The following is a 23,650-nucleotide window of genomic DNA, read 5'->3' on the forward strand; positions in this document are numbered from 1 at the left end:
CCATATTGTATGGGGCTGAGTGTTGGCCCATTAAGAACTCACATATCCAGAAGATGAAAGTAGCAGAAATGAGGATGTTGAGGTGGATGTGCGGGCACACTAGGATAGATAAGATTAGGAATGATATTATTCGGGAGAAGGTGCACGTGGCTCCTATTGATGACAAAATGCGGGAAGCGAGACTTAGATGGTTCGGACATGTTCAAAGGAGAAGCCCAGATGTTCCGGTACGGAGTTGTGAGCGGCTGGTTGTGGAGGGCACGAGAAGAGGTAGAGGGCGGCCTAAGAAGTATTGGGGAGATGTGATCAGACAAGATATGGCGAGGCTCCAGATTTCTGAGGACATGACACTTGATAGGAAGATGTGGAGGTCGAGTATTAGAGTTGTAGGTTAGGATGTAGTTGAGTCTTGACTTACTTCGTACCATTGTGGGACTAGCCAGGTAGGGTTTTTGTCTAAGATAGCTAGTGACAATGTTGTGTTTTACTACTTTGCTTTTCAGTGCATGTCCTATTTACTAGCTATCGCTTTTGCTTTGCATCTTTCTTCTGCATTTCATGGTGTTCCTATTTTCTTATGATTGTTGTGGTGATACTAATATTATCTCTTTTTGTCCTTTTGTCTTTTTGTTTTCTTGAGCCGAGGGTCTTTCGGAAACAACCTCTCTACTCTTTTGGGGTAGGGGTAAGGTCTGCGTACACACTACCCTCCCCAGACCCCATTAATAAGATTTTACTGGGTTGTTGTTGTTGTTGTATGACGATTTATGCGGATGGTCAGAATTTGTGGTCAGATATATATTTGCAAATCAGTTATGTGGCCAATTATGACAATTGGTGAGAAATTCTATGTTCCTATTTTCTTATGATTGTTGTGGTGATACTAATATTGTCTCTTTTTGTCCTTTTGTCTTTTTGTTTTCTTGAGCCGAGGATCTTTCGGAAACAACCTCTCTACTCTTTTGGGGTAGGGGTAAGGTCTGCGTACACACTACCCTCCCCAGACCCCATTAATAAGATTTTACTGGGTTGTTGTTGTTGTTGTATGACAATTTATGCGGATGGTCAGAATTTGTGGTCAGATATATATTTGCAAATTAGTTATGTGGCCAATTATGACAATTGGTGAGAAATTCTATGTTCCTATTTTCTTATGATTGATGTGGTGATACTAATATTGTCTCTTTTTGTCCTTTTGTCTTTTTGTTTTCTTGAGCCGAGGGTCTTTCAGAAACAACTTCTCTACTCTTTTGGGGTAGGGGTAAGATCTGCGTACACACTACCCTCCTCAGACCCCATTAATAAGATTTTACTGGGTTGTTGTTGTTGTTGTTGTATGACGATTTATGCGGATGGTCAGAATTTGTGGTCAGATATATATTTGCAAATTAGTTATGTGGCCAATTATGACAATTGGTGAGAAATTCTAATCCTCGTCTATCTTTCAATATATTATACTATTTTTTCGAATTTTGAACAGTATTTTCGTTCAAATTTATCTTTACATGAAAGTGGCTAAATTTCGATTAAATTTCTCGACAAATCGTGAGTATGCCTTAAAATAAAATTATGACAGATTATTTTCCCAATTTATAATTTGTTTTAATAAGATTAAAATCTCAACGGTGGCACCATATTTGTGCAAATCACCGCTATTGAGGTGCTATCCAGTGGGCCGCTAAACCCAAAAAGCTAGTCCTTGCAAAAGCTCGACGCGCTTCTCCTAATCTCCTCTTCCTTGCAGAGGTCAGAGAAAATGGCGCTTCAAATACTGAAGCTACCCATCATGTCACGCTGTTACTGTGCTTGCAGCTCCAGCAATAGCTTCTTTTTCTCCTGCAAATTACCATTCAGAACTCCAGAGCTCTCTGGTACATTTAAAATTGAACTCATTTCTTCACTTGTTTTACATCACAACACAAGTCTCTGTTAAAATTGGTTTTGAAAAGATGGCATTTTCCCACTCTTCATGTCCAGCTGCTACGCGGGGCTTAAGTTCTATATCTGTTTTTTGTATTGAGCTTATATTTTTACTTTTTCTTGGTGGATTTATACGACATAAGATTCTGATGATAAAATTCTGTGTTATTGATCAGCGAGATGGATCGTGTTCAAAGCCCGCGATCATCATTCTGTAAGAACGTTTGCTTCCCTGACCACGTACAAGGGTCAACCAAAGAAAAAGTAATATTTCTCTCTTGTTTCTGGTTTCGTGTTAATTTACTCGTCTTCAATCTTTGACCAAAATGTGCTTTCTTTTGAACATTATTCCAAGAGTTGGCAGCTTTTTAAAAAAAGTACAAAAAACAGGTGCTTATATACCAGCTAAACATAAGTGATGTCTTAAAGATAAATCACATGAGATAATATGTTTTATTAAACTCAAAGTTAAAATTGAGTTTCGCCAGAAGCATATCTGTTTTTGCCAATTTTTTGTGTAGATTCCCTAACAGGTTTGGCAGCGAATTATTCAATTGTAGAATTCTTAGGTGCTTAACAAAGCATTATTGTACTTTAGTCGCCTTTATAGTATGTATTTTCTTATTGCACATTTTCTAAATTTGCTTCGATGTGTTCACGTGTACGAATGCATTCTCATGATAGATAGAGTACTATGTACTTAACTCACATTTGACGAATGAGATTTGCGTAGTAAATATATGCACTAATACGCATTTAAGCATAAGTGATCAAGGAAGATTCTTGTATCCATATAACTCTAACCATATAAATACAGTAATAAGTTACGGACTATTGAAATTATGTTTAAAAGAATGCACATTTTGGTCAAAGATGCAATTAACAACGTTGTGTTGGTGTTTTTCCTAATGGCGTCCGTCAATTTTGAGCTTTTAGCATTCTCATTTCACATATGCGATTTGCATATTTTTGGTATTATCCTAAAAATAGCACACCACTGAATTATTGAGCCAAAAGTAAATATTTTGGTCAAAATTCGTTCTTCTATTCCTTATAGATGGGGCACGAAATCTAAGCATATTGCAATAGTACATACCGAGGTCACAAACTAATGAATACTATAACATGCTATGAATCAACTGCAATATTAAAACCCATATTAGCAAAAATCGAAACACTAGATGTGAACTAAGTATGCTTTACCAACATATATGGTTCTTGGGTCTATCAACTACTAAGTGATGGCATCAATCAACAGAGTTTTTCTTTTCTTTTTGGGCTCTGGAAAAGGGTTGTCCTTACTTCTGCTCGGGACTGGTACTCTTTTAGCTAATTCCTCTAACAAAGGTCTAAGCTCTTTGTGTGTGTCATTATTAATTTTTGTAAGGTTCGTGTATGTTATTTTATTGATACCTTTTGGTCTTTTTCCTACCATCATTTTTTGCTGAGTGTTCGTATGGTTTCATTAGGAAAAGGAGACTGGATGAACTGTGTCTTGAGAGATTTCAGCAGTACAGCCGGACATTTATACAGTCATGGATTCTACAAGGTAGTTGTTATTCATCAAGCCTATCTGACACTAAACTTTGATATTATAGATAGAACATCTGGATTGCTCAGTGACCTTGAGCTTTTGGTAATAAAACCTGATTTTCGCACAGCTCATTGTAGAGTAAAGAGACTTGTTCTCTGTTCTTATAAATTGGTTAGAACTGTTTAGAGTTAGACTTTTATTCTATGTAGTACAGTTACAAGGTATAATAGCACTGCTTGAGTAGAGTCTGTTTAAGAATAGTCTAGCTATCATTAGATAGAGCATCATCACACTAGTAGAGTTGACAGTAGAGACTGAAACTTTCCAGACGCAATGTTTCAGAAAATCTAATTCTTTAACACATCTCTCATCAATGCTAAAATATTGTTTTCAGATGTCAATAGTTGTACGTGTATGTTATTGGTCTTCCTGAAGAGAATGTCTCTATTTCTTTTTCAGACTCTTTAGTGTCTCTCAATCTTTTGTTTTATGAGGCATCTCAACCCGAGACAATGTAAAGCTCCCATTCAGGCTCATTAATCTGTAATCATAGACTTCATCCAAATCATCTTATAGTGTTTTCTTCGAGTTCCTTCTCTTCTTGTCGGCTTTACAACTTACTGTACTTTTTTGCTTCCACTTTGCTGTCAAGTTGATATATCCTAACTAGAGGTTGATTTGCTTTTGTCTCTGTGCCTCCATCTCTGTAACTCCTGACAATCTTCTAGCTTAGGCAAAGTGCTTGTGGACGGAAAAGTCGTTAACAAAGCAGGGAGTCAAATCTCTGATAAAGCTGTTGTGGAGATCATGGCTGAAGTTCCCAAATATGTGTGCAGGTGAATCTTCCTTCTCTGAGCTTATATTTTTTTGTTTTTGACATCATACTTTGCTGAGATCTCTGCAGCTAATTGACTTGATTGTTGATGTTTACTCAGGGGAGGACATAAACTGGAGGCTGCTATTGAAAATCTGGGGATTGATGTTGCAGGGAAAGTAGCTCTTGATTCAGGCTTGTCTACTGGAGGATTTACTGATTGTTTACTTCAGTATGGTGCTTCATTTGTCTATGGAGTTGATGTAGGATATGGACAGGTAACATCCACCAGAAATAAAAGCTGTTGCTCTGTAAGCTTTTATTTTTAAGATTTTCTTTTACTGGTATTTACTCCATCAATCACAAAGTAAGGTCCCAGGTCCTCAAATTTGAGATGTCTAGAGACTAAAATCCTAGAGCATTGAACTAGAAATCAATAGAATGTACCATCATTTAAATATCTTTCAGTATGCTCTGAATTTAAGTTCAACAGCTCACTAAATCCTGAGTAATGAGATTTTCCTTCTTGTTTTGGCAGCTAGAGACATGTTTCACTACTTTGAGTTTTATTAGTTGCCAAGCGGCCCTGGATCTATTCCAAATCGGCTGACCATTTGGTTATTTAAATTTTAAATTTTAAAGGCTTGCTGATTTCTTCATTCTCAAAAGGCTTGCTGATTTCTTAACAGGTGGCAGATAAAATTCGCCGAGATGAGCGTGTAAGTGTCATTGAGCGTACAAACCTGAGATACCTTTCCGAACTCCCACAAAAAGTCGATTTAGTAACTTTGGACCTCTCCTTTATTTCTATACTTCTGGTAAGCTTTTTCATCCGGAAATGCTTCCAATGTAATTTCTTTGATGCAGCTTCCTACATTAACGGTTTATCATATAAATTTAGGTTGTTCCATATCTATAGACGGTAGATCAGCAATGCTTCATATATAGATGCTCTTGGTTAATACCTAGTAATACTCAAATGTTCATTTCCCCTATCCAGGTTATGCCTGCAGTTGTCAATTTGATGAAGGAAGAAGCTACTTTAGTTACTCTGATTAAACCTCAATTTGAGGCTCGGAGATCCCAAGTAAGCATTTCTCATTCCTGTCTGCATTTCTAAAGCGTTAGTGTGCCTTGAGAAGAAGTGACCTATTGCAGACCTAACAACAACAACAACAAAAAACCCACCCACAAGTGGAGTCTGAGAGGGTAGTGTGTATGCAGACCTGACCCCTACCTTTTGAAGGTAGAAAGGCTGTTTCCGATACCCATTGCAGACCTAATATAAAATAAATAGAAGTGTCACTTCTTACCAACATTCTATAACTCAAGGCTCTTACTTGGCTTGCTTAGAAATGGAAATTGATCAAGTCTTAAGGCTTGTTTGTACACATAAATTCATAGTGGGAGCTTAGTGCACCGGGCTGCCCTTTATATAAGTCTGCAACAAATGTACTAAAATATGCAATTTTGAGTGGACTAGATTTGGTAGAGTACTTTGTTGACTTGATAAGTGTACCAAATTCACTGAAAGTTGATCAGAATTGAAAATTTTCATTTTCTCTTAAATTGAGCTTGCTTACTCCAAGCAAATGCAATGAGATGAGCTTCTTGAGGTGGTGTTCTCGTTTTTGTTTGGCTGTGAATCATTCTACATATGAAAATATAGGGGTATAGTATCAGCTTTTTAATACCCTTTTCAGGCCAAGTGTTGGCTCAATCGGATCAACCTAAACTCAATCATTTTTTTAAAATCTGAACTCTAGTATTATATTGCTTTCGAGATGCCTGGAATTTACTATGCTATTAAGGATGATCTGTATGTCGATTTTGTGGTTGATATTGCATGTTACGGATTCTACATGTGGAAATATAGGGTACAATTATCGGCTTAGTCAATATACCTGTCAAGCCTACCGTTGATTCAATTAGATTCATAGTCATAAATATTCCACTGATAGCTCAATCATTTGCACGTATCTAAAGTCTTGTACTGGCATTGCACTCAAGAGGGGTTGGCCTTTATTGTGTTCTTAAGAGTTAGCTGTGTGTTAGTTTTTTTGAGAATGGTAACAAATTATATAATCGTAGCACAAAGGCTGTGCTAAGGCCATATATACATATATCAAAAAGAGAAAAAACCACGGCTATCTTCTATCTCCTACTACAGTGATCCTATGATATCTATCATTGAATCTACATCCTGTACAAAATCTTCCTTACACCAAAACAATAACAACAACTCAGTATAATCCCACAAGTGGGGTCTGAGGAGGGTAAAGTGTACGCAGACCTTACCCCTAATCCAGAGGGGTAGAGAGGCTGTTTCCGAAAGACCCTCGGCTCGAGAAAAAGAAAAATAAACATTAGACAATAGGTCAGTGACAACAATAGGAGATAAAAAATATTAACAGCATCGTAAGAAATAGAAAAATAGATGTAAAAGCAATAACTATAAACAACAATACTACCATAGAAAATAGTGAGGAAACTACATAAACCACTAACAACCCACAGCGAAACAACAACAGGCCAGCCCTGCCCCTGGAACAACCCTAACCTACAACCCTAATGCTCGATTTCCACCCCTTCCTATCCAGAGCCATGTCCTCGGAGATCTGAAGTCGCGCCATGTCTTGCATGATCACCTCACCCCAATACTTCTTAGGTCGTCCTCTACCACTCCTCGTACCTGCCAATGCTAACGTCTCACGCCTCCTAACCGGGACATCTATGCTTCTCCTCCGCACGTGCCCGAACCATCTAAGCCTCGCTTCCCTCATTTTGTCGTCCATGGGAGCCACGCCCACCTTCTCCCGAATATCTACATTCCTAATTTTATCCAGCCTAGTGTGCCTGCACATCCATCTCAATATCCTCATTTCTGCCACTTTCATCTTCTGGGTATGGGAATTCTTGGCTGCCCAATACTCAGCCCCATACAACATGGCCGGTCTAACCACCGCTCAATAGAACTTGCCTTTGAGTTTCGGAGGCACTTTCTTGTCACACGGGACTCCAGATGCTAACCTCCATTTCATCCACCCCACTCCTATACGGTGCGTGACATCCTCGTCTACACCAAAAGTGAAACAAAAATAGGCAGTTCATCTTGATCTTGTGTAAGGAGTTGCTGTGTCCTTCAAAACATCTACTGTTTCTTTCCATCCAAATGGTCCACCATATACACCCAGGGATAGTCTTCCACCACTTTTTTTGTTTGATCAGGTCTCCAGAGAAATTCCAGCAAGCAAGTAGCTCCCCTGTACTCCTGGGCATGGCCCATGACAGTCCTTTCATACTCAAAAATAGGTGCCATAGAGCTCTAACAAACTGACAGTGTAAGAATAAATAGCTACTACTTTCAGCCTCATTTCCACATAGATAGCAACTTGAACACAATGGCATGCCTCTTCTCATTAGATTGTCTTGTGTTAGACAAGCATCCCTGGCTGCTAACCATACAAAGCAGGCTACTTTAGTTGGTATTTTGGCTTGTCATATTGTTTTCCAACTCCATAACTGAGTTTGCTGACCTTGTTGGTTGAGCAGTTTGTATGCTGAGTTCACTGCAAAAGAGCCACTACTATGCCTTGTCCATTTAACCCTATCCTCCTCCACTGTAGTCCCCTTGAACTGATCAAGAACATTCAAAAATTCAGTGAATCTAGGCAATTCCCAGTCATTTAGTTCTCTTCTAAAGTTGAAAGTCCATCCATGTTGGTCCCAACTGTCTTCCACTGTGACTTGAAGATTCAAACTCAAAACTTTCATGTCACTGAAAAGGTCTTTCAAAGGTCCATGTCCTAGCCAGTTATCATTCCAAAAGGATGTTTTCCTCCCATTCCCTACTACAACAGCAATATTCTCAGCAAAAAGAGGCCAATAAGCCCTGATGGACCTCCAGACACTAACCCCATATGTTGTTGTCACTGCTCTAGTGATCCATTGTCCCTCTAGTCCATATTTTTCAGTGATGGCCTGTCGCCATAGATTTTGATCTTCCCTGCCAAACCTCCAAAGCCATTTCAAGAGTAGGCTTTTATTGTGTAGTCTCAAGTTTCATATGCCTAAGCCCCCAGATTTCTTGCTTTCTGTCAAAACCTTCTAGTTAACCAAGTGATAACCTCCCTTCTCTTTATTTCCTTGCCAGATGAACTTCCTTCTGATAACATTAATCCTTTTCTCTATTTTTGCAGGAGTAGGAAAAAGGGACATCATGTATGTGGGAAGTGCATCTAAGACACTATTAACCAATGTTACTCTGCCCCAGGGATATGTACTTGCTTTTCCACTTAGCCAATCTTTTCTCACATCTTTCTAACACCCCACTCCAAATGTCTAAGGACTTGTTTTTAGAACCCAGTGGTATACCTAAGTAGGTTGTGGGAAGAGTTCCAACTGTGCATCCGAGAACACCTGTCAGCCTTTGTATATCAGTCACTGGAAAAAGAAGACTTTTCCTCCAATTGACATGTAGACCAGAGACTGCCTCAAAAATTGTTAGAATTATCCTGAGATGTCTTAGCTCTTCTTCTTTTGCATCACAAAATACCAAAGTGTCATCTGCATATAGTAGATGAGTTATCTCCATTCCACTTACACTACTAGCCACCTTAAAACCAGTCATCCACCTATTGTTATTTGCTACCTTTATCATGTTATTTAGACCTTCCATTGCTATTAGGAACAAAAAGGGAGAAAGATGGTCACCCTGTCTCAAACCTCTATGTGAAGGGAAGAAACCTTCAGGGAAACCATTGATGAGAACAGAGAACCTGATTGAGCTTATGCAGAAGAGCATCCATTTAATCCACTTTCTTCCAAAACCCATAGATTTCAGCATTTTAAGAAGAAAAACCCAGCTCACATGATCATATGCTTTCTCAATATCAAGTTTACAAAGAATTCCAGGTGTCTTCATCTTTAGCCTTGAATCAACACATTCATTAGCCACCAGTGCTACATCCATTATCTGTCTCCCCTTTATGAAAGCCATCTGATGCCTATCTACCAGCTTGGAGATCACTTTTTTCAATCTCTCTGTCAAAACCTTAGAAATAATTTTGTACACAGACCCAATTAAGCTAATAGGCCTAAAATCTCTTAACTCTCGAGCTCCAGTCTTCTTTGGTATAAGGACTATATATGATGCATTAAAGCTCTTCCCAAAAAACTCCTGTGTATGAAAATTTCTCAAAGTTTGCATAACGTCTTCCTTTACAATGTCCAGCAACAATGAAAAAATCTCACAGTATATCCGTCTGGCCCAGGTGCCTTGTCTGAAGCACATAATTTTACCCCTGCCCAAACTTCTTCCTCTTCAAATGATCTTTGTAACCACTGCTTCTCAATCTCACTTATACAAGGACAATCAGCCTAAACAAACTCTGGTCTCCATTCCTCTGTTTCAGTGTAAAGTTTTTGGTAGAAGGATGGAATTTCCCCTTTTATAGTCTCTGGATTCTCCACCGTCACACCATTAACTTCTAGCTTGTCAATTGTGTTATTTCTCCTGTGTGCATTTGCCATTCTATGAAAAAATTTTGTGTTCCTATCCCCTTGCTTGAGCCAAAGAACTCTAAATCTCTGTCTCCAAGCTATCTCCTCATTTTTTGCTATATCTTCCAGTTCCATGAACATGCTGGCGTTCTGCAAAAGCTCATCTTCAGATAGACTTCTAGTTTCCTGTACAACATCCATTTCTGCCATGGAACTTAGAAGTTGAGTTTTCCTTACTTCAAAGTTACCATGGTTTGTACCATTCCACTCTTTTAGTTTTCCTTTCAGCATCCTCAATTTGCAGGCCAAAATATAATCAGGTCTACCTTGTACATCAAAAGAAAGCCACCACGTTTTCACCATGTCACTAAAACTTGCCACCCCGAGCCACCAATTCTCGAACTTGAAATAAGACTTATGATTCTCCCAATCTCCACATTCTAACAGTAAGGGAGCATGGTCATAAGAGACTCTAGGTAACAGTGTTTGGGTAATATTCCTGAATTCATCATTCCATTTCGTAGAGAATAGAAACCTGTCTATCCTTGAAAAAGCTTGTTGATTTTCACCCTTTGCTAAGAGGAGGATCCACCAATTCCATGTCATCAATTAAATCAGAAAAATCTGTCATGGATCTTGTCATTCTCCTACAATTTCTCCTCTCATTTACAAATCTAGTTGTGTTAAAATCCCCGCATATTACCCAGGGACCATCAAAAAGTCCCCTAATATCTGCAATTTCCATCCACATAAGCTGTCTTTCCACCATGTTGCAAGGTGCATATACCTCTGTGAGGTGCCCATGAGAACTCTTCTGTCACCGAGCTGAATCTACAAGTGATTGTGGATATTCCAGTGGTGATCACCTCTCCTCTCCATGCTCTATTATCCCATACAATAAGAATTCCCCCGCTTCTCCCATTTGATTGCAAGCAACCAAACTCTACCCTTCTATTGTTCTATATTTGCTTGACTAATGATTCAATATTTCCCCCTAACTTAGTTTCTTGAAAGCAATAAATGTCTGCTTTCAACCTTTGTATCAACATGTTCACTAACCTTCTCTTTTCCCTTTTATTCAATCCCCAAACATTCAACGAGATAATTTTTATCTTCATGGTTTGCTTATGGAAATTGACCTCCCCTTTGCCCTATTCCCCTCATCTTTATACGTCACATTGAAAACCAGTTTTTCCACTTTCTTTGCCCCCTTTTGTTTTGGAGTACCACAGTTGGCAGTAGGAGTTTCTGTCATCTCCTCGTTCCTTCTGGCATCTAGTTTCATGAAAAGAGATAGAGCCTCCCCTTCACAGCCTTTGAACACTGCTCCATATGTCTTGCTTAGTCTCAATATATTACTATGTACCCATAAAGTTGCCTCAATTTCAGCTTCTTGGAATTGAACTTGAATTGGATCAACATCTTCTATCTCCCATGCATCTGCACCTCTATATGCAATTATCTGTTGTTGATTCAGATTATCAAGTATCAGAACTCCCCCTCAATTTCCCCCTCTTGCATGTCATGATCTGCGTGAGTTCCATCATCTTCCAATTGAGATAATAACGGTTGAGCAGCTGTTGATTTTTTTGTTTGCTCTCTCAGATACACCTCCGTATGTTTACACGCTTCTATCTCAAGGAGTAGAAGGTTGGGTCGCTCCATTTGTTGGGGTAAATTAGAATCCCTATTTAGTTCCTCACTTATAACATCGGGCCCAAAATTTTGAGAGGCCAAAGTTTTGGGTCTTGCTAGATTGGCCCCACAGATACCCATAATAGAACTTGGGCTTTTTTCATCAGCCAGTTTTTGTAGAATCTGGACCATTTATTTTTTGTGAAGTCTTGGGCTTCTCCTGGGCTCGACCCACTTTAGTATTTACCCTAATCTCATTAGAGCAATTCCCCCACTCAATGGCACGTGGGATACAACTGTAAATTTTTGAATTAAAGGGCCCTGTTACTGAACCCACGTGCCTAGACCCCTCTTTCATGAAAACAGGGCCTGTATCTATATCATCACAGAGCTTAGGGCGTACTTTCACTACTGCCTCTTCTTGGAAAACTTTCACGGTCGTCGGAATTTCACTCCACAATGGCAAGGAAAAAAGCATTCCTCCTTCTTCTACTTCTACGACTCTAGGGATCTTTTCAGCCGGTCCCTTAACTTTGATTCGAGCCTACCTCATGTGATTTCGCAACTGCGTCTCTTCCTCCGTCTCAATCCAGCCACCACATTTTTCTCTGATAGCTTTCATGATTTTTGATGACCATATATGTAATGGGAGTCCGAGAATCCTCACCCAGATCCAGTCGAATTTTGTTTCAGAAGGATAGCAAGCTGTTATCGGGGACCACCAGCTCAGCAATAAAGTAACGTTCTTCCATCTCCAGGTTTCCTCCATAGTCTGCTCCACCATCCTTCTGATTGGGAATTCGAAGAGAAATTGTAGTCCATTCAGTTCATAGACTTCAATGGCATTACTCCACTTGTTGTTTACCCATCTTCGAACCTCTGTGCGTGAGGGAATTAAATCTAGTTCTTTCGAGAACTTGCCGATGATGCACCTGTTCAAAAGACTTTTATCTGTTGGCATTGAAGCAACAATTTTGTTAGGGCTGCCTTCTGGTTGAATAACTCTGATGTTGGCATTTGATTCTGACCATTTGTTTGAGCATAGAGTATGAGCAAAATCATTATGTAATTTTGGAATCTCTGTTGCTCTTGTAAAGCGAAAGTTTTCGGCCGCAACATATCAATTAAGGGGTCCGTTTCTCTCTCAGCGCATGTTAACATAGCGTGCGCCGTCCATGGCGAAGAGAGCTCGGAATCCCTCTCAGAAGGCACTCATGGCTCAGGAATCAGCCGCTTTTTAGGGAATCAACAAAGGAAGAAGGATGATCAATCGAAGATGACTGTAAATTCACAATTGAAGACAGGAGCGATGAAAATTAGGGGAACTACGCAGAGGACAACAGAACTGAATTCCGATGAGCATTCAGCCATAGATGCGAGCGGAAGTCAAATTCAGTCACCAAGGAAGACAAATGATACAATAATTTCGATGATTCAGCAGGATTGCATGGGATCTGTACAAAATGTGAAAAGTACTAGCAAACTCTCGTGGGCAGATGAAGTGGAGGAGACGCTAGATGCAAAGGTTCAGGGATCTATTTGGGATAACTTTGACATCAACAAGGTAACTAATGCTAACTAATGCTGGATTCAAGCTTTATTATATTGCACCTGAAATGCATGAGGAAATACTTGTGTGTGAAATTGAGACAGAAGACATTACTACTGAGCTAGATTACCGGAAGAATGCTGTAGTATGCTATTTTTTGGGGGCGCATCCTCCATTCTCTGTTCTGAATGGCTGTCCAGAGGATGTGGGGTAAATATGGGATTAACAAGGTGTCAATGTTAAAAAATGGTATTGTTCTTGTTAGGTTTGATAATAGGGAGGGGAAAAATGAGGTGATACAGGGGGGATCTACCATTTTGACAACAAGCCATTTATAGTCAAAGGGTGGAATCCCGACATGAAGTTTACCAGAGAGGAATTATACACAGTGCCAATCTGGGTTAAGCTTCCAGGGTTAGATTTCAAATATTGGAGTCATAAAGGGCTTAGTAAAACTGATAGTCTAATTGGCAGGCCACTAATAGTGGATAAGTATATAAAACAGAAAAGAGGTTTGAGTTTTGCTAGATTACTCATAGAAGTGAAAATGGATACAAAGCTACCTGATAAAGTAGTTTTAAAGAATGAGAAAAGGGTATTAATGGAGCAAAGAGTACAATATGATTGGAAGCCCACACTGTGCAAATGTTGTAAGAAGTATAGACATGATGAACAATCTTGTAGGGCAAAAAATATGGCTCAACAAACTATTCCTAAGAAGCAAAATGAAGATGGAACAAAAGATAAGGAATAGCCTGAAATTCCTAATGCAAACACAAGTAATGGTACTGTGGAAAGAGGTACTAAGGTGACTGAAGGTGTACAAATTGGTAGGCCAAACAATGAAGGATGGGCGACTCCTATGAATAGTATCAGAACTGCAAAGTCCAAGCAAACAGAGAATAGGGTGGTTAATCTGAATACCTTCCAACCACTAGAAAAAGTAGGGACAAGTAATCAAGTGTGGCAATCTGTTCCAGGGGAAAAGAGTCCAGTGGAGAAAGGGGGTGGTATGATCAACCCTCCCTTAAGCAATGGATAACATCATGTGTTGGAATGTTAGGGGTATGAATGCCCTTAACAAACAAAAGGAGATAAAGCTCCTTTATAACAGAGAAAATATTAGTATGGTAGGACTTTTGGAAACAAAAATAAAAGACAACAAGATAGATCAGCTAGCAAGTAGTATGTTTGGGAGGGTGGGGTTTTATAACTAATTTAGACCTCCACTATAATGGGAGAGTGTGGTTGACGTGGAGACCTGACTGGTACCAAGCGAGTCCTGTTAGTAAAACTGATTAGGCAATTACATGCCAAGTGAAACATGTTAGTTTGCAAGCAACATTTCTCCAGACTGTTGTGTATGCATTCAACACAAGGGAGGAGAGAAGAAGCTTGTGGACCTATTTAGAAAGTATTAGCCAGGGTGTCAGCATGCCTTGGTTGGTTATGAGAGACTAATTTTGTGCTGAGAGTTGAAGACAGAGTTGGAGGTAATCCCATAAGTATGGAAGAGATAATGGACTTCCATAACTGTGTGCAGGCTTGTGGGCTTCTTGAACTACCATGTACTGGTAATAGATACACTTGGAGTGATAGGCATGGGGATAACAGAATATTATCTAAGATAGACTGTGTGTTTATAAATGATGAATGGCTTAACTTTATGCCTGATTTTAAGGGCCAACACCTTCCTGAAGCCACTGCCCGGTGAAGCTGTCAACTACAAATACAACAAGAAGAACTAAAGCAGCCTTTAAGTATTGTAATGTCTGGTCTACTCACCCAGAATTCCTTCATATAGTGAGGCAAGGTTGGGAACAACAGGTAGATGGTTGTAGTATGTTCAGGGTTGTAAGGAAATTAAAAATGCTGAAGCAGAAGCTGAAACACCTGAACAGGCAACACTTTAGAAACATTACAGATATTGCAGAGGAAGACAGAGTAGAACTTGTTCAAGCTCAGGCAGCACTGCACCTTAATCCTCTTGATGTACATCTGCAACAGGCGGAGAAAGAGAAATTTCTAAAGTTCAGGCAGTCCTTTTATTTGGCTAAGATGTATCTGCAACAAAGAAGTAAGGCAAACCGGATCAAAATGGGAGATGAGAACACCAGATATTTCTTCACAATAATAAAGCAGAGGAAACTGCAACAAGGTATTGTGCAGTTATCAGACAAACAAGGTAGAATGCAGATTGATCAACAAACCATTGCATCTATATTTGTGGACTAGTTATTGGGGTAGAAAGACCAACATAGAGTGAGAGCATTTCACAGTTTCATAAAGAATGGACATGTACTAAACATAGATCAACAATTAAGTCTTCTAAAACCATATACAGCTAAGGAGGTTAAGGATGCTATGTTTAGTATAAAGGTGAATAAAAGTCCTGGTCCTGATAGCTATGGAAGTGGATTCTTCAAGGATGCTTGGTCCATTGTGGGGGATGAAGTTACAGATGTCATTCTTGAATTCTTGGGGAATGGGAGATTGCTGAAGCAGATTAACTCTACTATTATAGCTCTAATTCCTAAAGTAGAGGATCCTCAGTTTGCTAATCAATACAGACCTATTTCATGCTGTAATGTGATATATAAATGTATATCTAAAGTCATTTGTCAGAGGCTAAGGAAGGTCATTAGAGTTTTGGTTGCTGAAAACCAAGCAGCATTTGTGGAGGGGAGGTCCTTAATTCACAATGTCTTGATTTGCCATGGTCTACTAAGGCATTATAATAGAAAAACTACACATAGATGCTTGATAAAGATTGACCTCAAGAAGGCTTATGATATGGTTAGCTGGGATTTCCTGGAAGAGGTTCTGGAAGGGTATGGTTTCCTCAACACTTTGTCCACCTAGTAATGAGTTGTGTCACTTCTACTAGCTTCATTGTTAGAGTAAATGGAGAGGGGCACGACTACTTTACAGGTAAGAGAGGGCTTAGACAAGGTGATCCTATGCCTCCTCTATTGTTTGTGCTTGTCATGGAGTATTTGACCAGAGTCCTTAGGACGATGAGTGATTTGCCAAGACTTTCAATTCCATCCAATATGCAAAAGCACCAAGTTCACACATTTAATTTTTGCTGATGAGCAAAGGAAAGTATCTCTGATACTTGGGATAACGTGTGTAAGGCTAAGGAGTTTGGAGGATTGAACATTAAAGGATGTAAACTATGGAATATTGCATCAATTGGCAAGCTGCTATGGCAAATGGTCACTAAGAAGGATGTGTTGTGGGTTAAATGGGTACATGGGGTTTATATAAAGAACTGTAGAGACATCTGGGAACATAAACCACCTCAAGAGTGTAGCTGGTAGTGGAAGAAATTGAATTCATTGAAAGAAATGATGGAACAATGGTATAAGAGAGACACATATAAGCTAACTCCAAATGGCACCTATTCAGTAACATGTAGTTATAATGCAAGGATGAGAGAAGCTTATATGTAATGTTGACTTGGTTGGAGTGCTGTAATGTTGACTTGGTTGGAGTGCTGTAATGTTGCCTAGACAAAGAATAATCTTATGGCTTGCTTATCAGGATAAATTGCTAACAAAGGAAAGGTTACTGAGACTAAATATACTCACTGATGGGAACATGAATTGCTGCTTATGTGAGCTTGGAGTTCCTGAAACTCAGCTGCACCTTTTTGCTGAATGTGAATGGGTCACTGAAGTAAGAGAAAAACTGGCTACATGGACTAGTATCTCTCTCCCACAGAAGCCTGCTAGAAGCACCCTGCAATGGATCAGAAACAGACAATGGAGGCAATTCAGAAAAGAAGTTGGTGCTGCTGTTTATGGAGCCATGATTTACTATACATGGCAAGCTAGGAATTGGAGGATATTCAGGAAATTAAATGTAAATAGTGAGTTTATAGTTTTACAGATTCAAAAAGAACTTAGGGAGAGAATTAGCAATTGTACAGGTTCTAGGAGAGCTAGGAACTGTAAAGTTTTGATTACTAGGCTCTGTAATTAGATTACATAGATGGCGGATTTGTCTTTCTGAGATCTTAGTTTTCTGAGCACCCTTCCTAGAAGGTGTCTTGGAAACTAGATGCTCTTAGTTGTAAAGTTTTTTGTTTGTTATGGTAATATTCACAGTTTATTACCAAAAAAAAAGCGAAAGTTTCTGTGAATGAACCTTTCTATTTTAGAGGCTATCTCTCCCCACCCTGCATTTAATTCAACTTCAGGTAGAATAATAACTGCTCTGCTTTCCCCACGTACAGAAACAATACTAATAAATCTCCCTCCGCTGCCGTAGTCGCCGGAAAGAAGAAGTATGAGTCGGAGAAAGTTTTAAACAAAGATCACAGTGGGTGAAAACTAAGCTTCAGGGACAGATGAAAGGATTCCGATGAGATGGAACACCGGAGAAAAGTAGTTCTACAATCCTAAGAAGTAGGAAAGAGAAAAACCTTGGGTAGTGTGCCTGAGAGCATATTGAGGAGTTCAAATCTCCTCAATTGTGTGTTAATTTTGTGATTGATTTTGCAAGAAGATTATGCATTTTGATGTAGGCTTCTTTATGCATGTTAGGTTGGAGGAGGTGGAATTGTAAGAGATCCCTTAGTCCATCAAGAGGTATGCATTTGCCGAACTTTTTCATCTGCTTACTTTTGATGCTTTATTTCTGACTTAATCATGTTTTAATGCTAATGATAATACTAGTATCTTGGCTACTTTAAGGAGGGATGAGGGGCTATATGGAAAGCAACTGATTGTTGTTCCAACTTTTATAATCAGTCAATAAATATGAAAAGCCAAGAAATACTTTTGGTTAGTGGGAGAACAGAAATATTGTTTAGCAAGAAATGACATTTGAATTTGTGCTTTAAAAGAGGAGCACTTTATGGACAACAATTTAGACTAATAGCTACATTTAACTGTTCGAAAATTCTAAGATTGCATTGCTTATATTGTTACTTGAATGTTAAATCTGTTAAGATATCTCATTTTCTTGTTTCCTGATGTCTTATCTTAACTTGCTACATTGTCAAACAAATACTTGTATAAAACAAAAATCTACTTCGTCACATATAGTATGCCCTTTTCTCTATATATATTACATAGCAATTTCATGTTATGGTAAACCGTTTCCCGTGAAGTTTCCGTACTTATTCTATGTATTTTCCTTCGTTTACCACAAGAAAATTAAACCTTGTATAAATTCACACTTGGGAAAAGCAGTAGATAAGCTCAGCATCAGTCCAGCATCCTAAAAATTGACACCTTTTGCATTTTTGTTGAACTGAGCTTGGCAGCTTATGGACAAAATGCATAACAATTGCCACTTCTATGGCTGGGATGGGCCACTCGACAAGGCTGAATAAGTAGGTCAATTGGAGGGAAGTAGCCCGTTAGACTCCTTTACTCAATTTCATTCAGGGCTATAATCATTTTTGTTTTTCTATATGAGATAAATTACTGGTAGTGAAGTTATAGTAAGGTAAAATAAATTAAAGTATACTGCAACTTAAAGTAAATATAGTATCTTGCATAATTCTCTTCTTTCCTTCCTTGACTCCCATAAATCTTTCGTGGATGCATAGAATACTTTAGGGTGGGAAATAGGTCTCCATACAATTTAAATTTTCCTTTGGACCAAGTTAAGTTTTTCTCTTACTCTGATGGATGCCAACTGACAAAGGGTGAAAAAAATTGAGAACTTAGATTTGGATAAAGAGAATGGAAAGTTCCGTCAACACGGATAGGATGGGAAAGCCAGTGAAAAGCTAAATAACCAGCAAAGAGAAGAGTTGTATTGTATACAGCATTCCATTTTGATTGTACATCTTAGCTGTTATGGGTTATGGAACAGAACAATGTCAAGGATATGTTGCTTTTGTTTTTGCTGTCTGCTTGTTTGTGCTCAGGATGTGCCATATGGCTGACCTTTTGGAGAAGTCAATTTTGGTTTGAGTTATCAGTTCTCAATCTTTTTAGTAGATTTGCCATTGTTTAATGGGGTTAAGAGTATTTTGACATAAAAGGAGGTATTTGGAATCTTGGCCGTGTGAAGTAAGGTTTAGTTGATATTTGCACTACAACCTCGCTAGAGGAAATTCTGGAGATGCTGAAATCCCACTTGATTATATTGTTCCTTCCTCGAGATCCCTGCATCTCCTTTTCCCGATATCAAATCATTTTTGGTGTTTGGTACACCATAACTTTTAGTATGAAAAATAACAGAAAACAAGAAGTTAATGCTCCTAGTTAACAAGAAGTTAATGGGAGAAGTGGAATATTAATTATGTGGGATCGAAGGGCATGGAGGGGGGAACTAGTAAATACTGGTCTATATAGCATTTCCCGTAGACTTAACTCCCTATATAATAATTTTGGCTGGGTTCTCACAGGGGTGTATGGGCCACATAGTAGAAGAGAAAGAAAGGAGTTGTGGTGGGAGCTTGCAGCCACTAGAGGGGTATGTGAAGGGGTGGTTTGTGGGGATTTCAATACTACCAGATTTGCATATGAAAGAAGGGTAAATGAAATTTCTACTAGGGCTATGGGGGATTTTTCTGATATCATAGGGGAACTGGAGCTTGTTGACCCTCCACTACTGGGGGGAATGTACACTTGGACAAAAGGGAAAAATCATGATTGTTCTTCAAGAATTGATAAATTTTTATTCTCGGTCGAATGGGATGAGGAGTTTAGTAACATCAAGCAATCCTTACTTCCAAGGATTAACTCTGACCATTGTCCCATTTTACTGACATGTGGGGACTGGGAATTCTCAAAGTCTTACTTTAAATTTGAGAATTGGTGGATGGAGGTAGATGGCTTCAAAGAAAAGGTGGAAGGATGGTGGAATTCATTTCAAATATAAGGTAGACCAGACTATGTTTTGGCCTGCAAACTCAAATATTTGAAGACAAAGCTGAAACAATGGAATGCTAATAACTATGGGAGCCTAAAGATAAAGAAAATTGACATACTTGATCAGATTTCAGCAATGGATATTTTACAGGAGCAAAGACCACTTACTGAAGATGAACTTCTTCAAAAGGCAAACTTACATATGGAGTTTGAGGAGAAAGCAAAATATGAAGAGATCTTATGGAGACGGAAATCTAGAAGACTTTGGCTAAAAGAAGGAGATAAAAACACAAAATTTTTCCGGAAAATGGCCAATTCTCGCAGAAGGTTCAATCGCATAGATAATCTGGAGGTTGAAGGAGAAGCTATTACTGATCCAGAAGGTATTAAAAACCAGAACCTATATGCTGAAACAGAAACATGGAGGCCAAACTATAATTTAATGGTTGGGCCTTGCATTTCAGAGGAAGAAAGGGAGTGGCTGCAAAGGGATTTTGACAAACATGAGGTATTGGAAAGTCTTAAACTATGTGCACCTGATAAGGCCCCAGGGCCGGATGGATACACTATGGGGTTCTTTCATAAGTGTTGGGAGATAGTCAGGGAGGATCTCATGAAAATCATTAAGAATTTTCATAATAATGAATACTTTGAAAAAAGTTTCAATGCCTCATACATAGCACTAATTCATTCCTAAGTAGAATGGAGCAAAGGAGCTGCGAGATTTTAGACCAATTAGCCTAATTGGAAGTGTGTATAAGATCATCGTCAAGCTGTTGACAGAAAGATTGAAGAGAGTAGTGAATAAGCTGGTTGATGGTCATCAAATGACATTTATAAGAGGGAGACAAATCATGGACGTTACATTGATAGCTAATGAGTGTGTGGACTCTAGATTTAAAGGGCAGTATCCAGGGATCCTTTGCAAGCTAGATATTGAGAATTATGATCATGTTAATTGGAACTTTCTTCTAAAAATGCTAAAGGATATAGGTTTTGGTGCAAAATGGATTAAGTGTATCACTTTTTGTATTAAAACTGTGAAATTTTCCATTCTCTCCCCAGAAGGATTTTTCGCATCAGAGAGAGGTCTTAGACAAGATCCCTTCTCACCTTTCCTATTTCTAATAGCCATGGAAGGGCTGAGTTAGATGCTGCACATTTTCAAAAGGAATGGGTGGATCAGGGGTTTCTCTGCATCAAATAGGGAGGATAATAGCTTGGAGATCACACATTTGTTGTATGCTGATGATTCACTGGTGTTTTGCGAAGCTAAGGTTGAGCAACTAAGACATCTAAGGCTCATTTTGGTTGTCTTTGAAGCAATCTCAGGGTTGCACATGAACTGGAGGAAAAGTTTGTTGTTCCCGATCAAGGAAGTTCAAAACATTCAGGTATTAGCTATAATTTTGGATTGCCAGGTGGGATCTCTGTCAACCACTTACTTGGGTTTGGCATTGGGTTCTAAGAATAAATTCCAGGAAATATGGAATGTTGTGGTAGAAAAATGTGAAAAGAGACTTGCAACTTGGAAGAGCCAATATTTATCTCTGGGAGGTAGAGTGGTTTTGGTGAATTCTGTTTTGGATGCACTTCCAACATATGTCATGTCCTTATTTCCTATTCCAGTTAAGGTGAGAAAAAGAATAGACATAGCAAGGAGGAATTTTATCTGGTAGGGCAATAGAGACAAGAGAGTCATTCACTTAGTTAACTGGGACTCACTCATTACCAGCAAAAGAGAAGGGGATCTAGGTATCAGAAACTTAAAGGCACGCAATTAGAGTCTGCTCATGAAGTGGTTGTGGAGGTATCAACTAGAGACTAATGCTCTATGGAGGAAGGTCATATATGAGAAGTATGGCCAGTTGGATCAGTGGTGCACAAGACCAGTTAATACTCCTTATGGAGTGGGAGTTTGGAAAACTATCAGGAAGTTTTGGAATTCTATGTTGTGCAACACTAGCATAAAGTTTGGAAATGGAAGGAAGACATTGTTTTGGAATGATAATTGGCTAGGACATGGTCCGCTAAAAGAACTATTCCCTTAATTTTACTGCATTGCTACAGTGCCTGATCTTAGAATGGAAGCAACTTGGGGACAACATGGTTGGAACATCAATTTTAGAAGAGGTCTGAATGATTGGGAGCTTGGGAGAATTGCTGAGTTTTTTACAACTTTGGAAGCTTTCCAAGGTCTTAAAGAACATGAAGATTCTCTTATTTGAAACAATGGTAAAAATGGGATGTATACTGTCAAAACAGCTTATCTTTTGTTGTCAAACACTGGTCGTTACATAGAAGGTTGGCCATGGAAGAGTATCTGGAAAGTTAAAGCTCCTTATAAGGTGATTTGTTTCACATGGCTGGTAGCAAGAGAATCATGCTTAACTCAAGAGAACCTGAAAAGGAAGGGATTCCAACTTTGCTCTAGATGTGTTTTATGTGGCAGAGAATTGGAAATGAACAACCACTTATTCCTTCACTGCCCTATTACTACTCAACTGTGGTAATTGTTCCTTAACATTGTTGGGCTAAGATGGTCTATGCCAGCTACTACTGTTGAGTTACTAAAATCTTGGAACAATACTGGAGACTCAGTGAGTCAAAAGACATGGTGGAGACTGATACCTGCATGCATATGGTGGACAGTATGGAAGGAGAGAAACTCAAGAGTTTTTGAGGATACAAATCCGTTCAGGATGTCAAAATGGACTGTATTCTTCTATTTCATTTTTGGTGTAAAGAAAGTCTTGTAGAGGATACAGAATCTCTGGTAGACATGTTAGGCTTTTTGTAATTAGGTAGATCAAGATTGATCTACTATTCCCTGTACATATGGTTATGCACTGCCTTAGTGCACTTTTATTAATACAAATGTTACCATTCTCAAAAAAACAAAAATGCTCCTAGTCACATATCTTGCTTATAACAGAAATTCCTTGTTCTTACTGTTACTGTTGTCACGATATGTTTACATTACTGCTGTGCAGGTGATTGAGAAGATCATAAATGGGGTACAAAACCATGGGTTTCAATGCAAAGGCTGGATTGAATCACCTCTGAAAGGAGCTGAAGGCAATATAGAGTTTCTGGCTTGCTTCAGTCGACAAGCAGTCATTAGTAAAGAAGTCGAGAAACAATGAGCCTACCTAACATTTGGATCTAACATGTATTATACTGGCATGCTGGATGTCTTCCCGAAAGCATTAAAGAGCACAGCTTCTAAAGGGCTTGGAGATCAAGTCAATTACATGGAAGCATGATTCTTAAGTAGGAATTCCAGATGAAGGGCCTTCTGACTCTTTGGTCCTTTCTTGACTGTCCATAACAATAAACATTCAAGTTTTGGCGAAGGCTGGCATGATAACACTTGCAGCAAGAGGATGGGGGTTGAACTTTTTAGTTCATGTCGTGTAGATTGTGGTTTACGAATCTGAATTTGGATTCCATCTGTAACATGTAGTCTGTAGTGATAGTAGTATTCTTCTCCAGTTACCTGTTTATACCAAAGTCAGCTGGCAATGGAATGTAATACACGTCCATACTGCAGTTCGAAAGACAAAATTATGGGTTACTGAAATACCTTTGCTAGTGCTAGAGAACTAGTCCTTTTCAAAATATTGGAATGCTGATTTAAATGGAGTTACATGGACAGTGATAATTTATATAGCCGATCCATCTTGCTTGGGTTTGAGGCGTAAATAATATATTGTAGTAGTACTGAAATACCATTGCGAAAGTTGTATGGCTGTTCCGGCAGTGCTCACTAGCACAAAGGTAAATTTTAAGCCCCGTAACTTATAACAGGGCGAGGATAATACAGGTACCAGGTTTCCTTGCATGATCCTCTTCCATTT

General features: G+C 38.9%; 1 protein-coding gene across 2 annotated transcripts; it reads left to right on the top strand.

Moving 5' to 3' along the window:
* The first annotated feature begins 1,640 nt into the window (after positions 1 to 1,640).
* Positions 1,641 to 23,464, top strand: LOC104084623 (uncharacterized). 2 transcript variants are annotated; one of them, XM_070190871.1, is made up of 9 exons: positions 1,641 to 1,871; positions 2,097 to 2,184; positions 3,390 to 3,469; positions 4,188 to 4,290; positions 4,390 to 4,546; positions 4,958 to 5,086; positions 5,269 to 5,355; positions 17,505 to 17,549; positions 18,230 to 20,016. In XM_070190871.1, the coding sequence occupies exons 1-9, from the start codon at positions 1,757 to 1,759 to the stop codon at positions 18,296 to 18,298; spliced, it is 873 nt and encodes a 290-aa protein (XP_070046972.1). In that variant the 5' UTR covers positions 1,641 to 1,756; the 3' UTR covers positions 18,299 to 20,016. The 2 variants fall into 2 exon arrangements, with proteins under 2 accessions (XP_070046972.1, XP_009586827.1); XM_009588532.4 differs by lacking the exon at positions 18,230 to 20,016 and adding an exon at positions 22,784 to 23,464 and having other exon boundaries at positions 1,642 to 1,871.
* Positions 23,465 to 23,650: the final 186 nt, after the last annotated feature.

The sequence above is a fragment of the Nicotiana tomentosiformis genome, chromosome 1, assembly GCF_000390325.3.
Source record: "Nicotiana tomentosiformis chromosome 1, ASM39032v3, whole genome shotgun sequence".
Lineage (NCBI taxonomy): Eukaryota > Viridiplantae > Streptophyta > Magnoliopsida > Solanales > Solanaceae > Nicotiana > Nicotiana tomentosiformis.

Coding starts and splice junctions, on each gene's coding strand:
- LOC104084623 (XM_009588532.4), top strand. CDS start 1,757: ATGGCGCTTCAAATACTGAAGCTACCCATCATGTCACGCTGTTACTGT. Junction 4,291..4,389: donor GTTCCCAAATATGTGTGCAG/GTGAATCTTCCT, acceptor ATGTTTACTCAG/GGGAGGACATAAACTGGAGG. Junction 5,356..17,504: donor TTGAGGCTCGGAGATCCCAA/GTAAGCATTTCT, acceptor TATGCATGTTAG/GTTGGAGGAGGTGGAATTGT.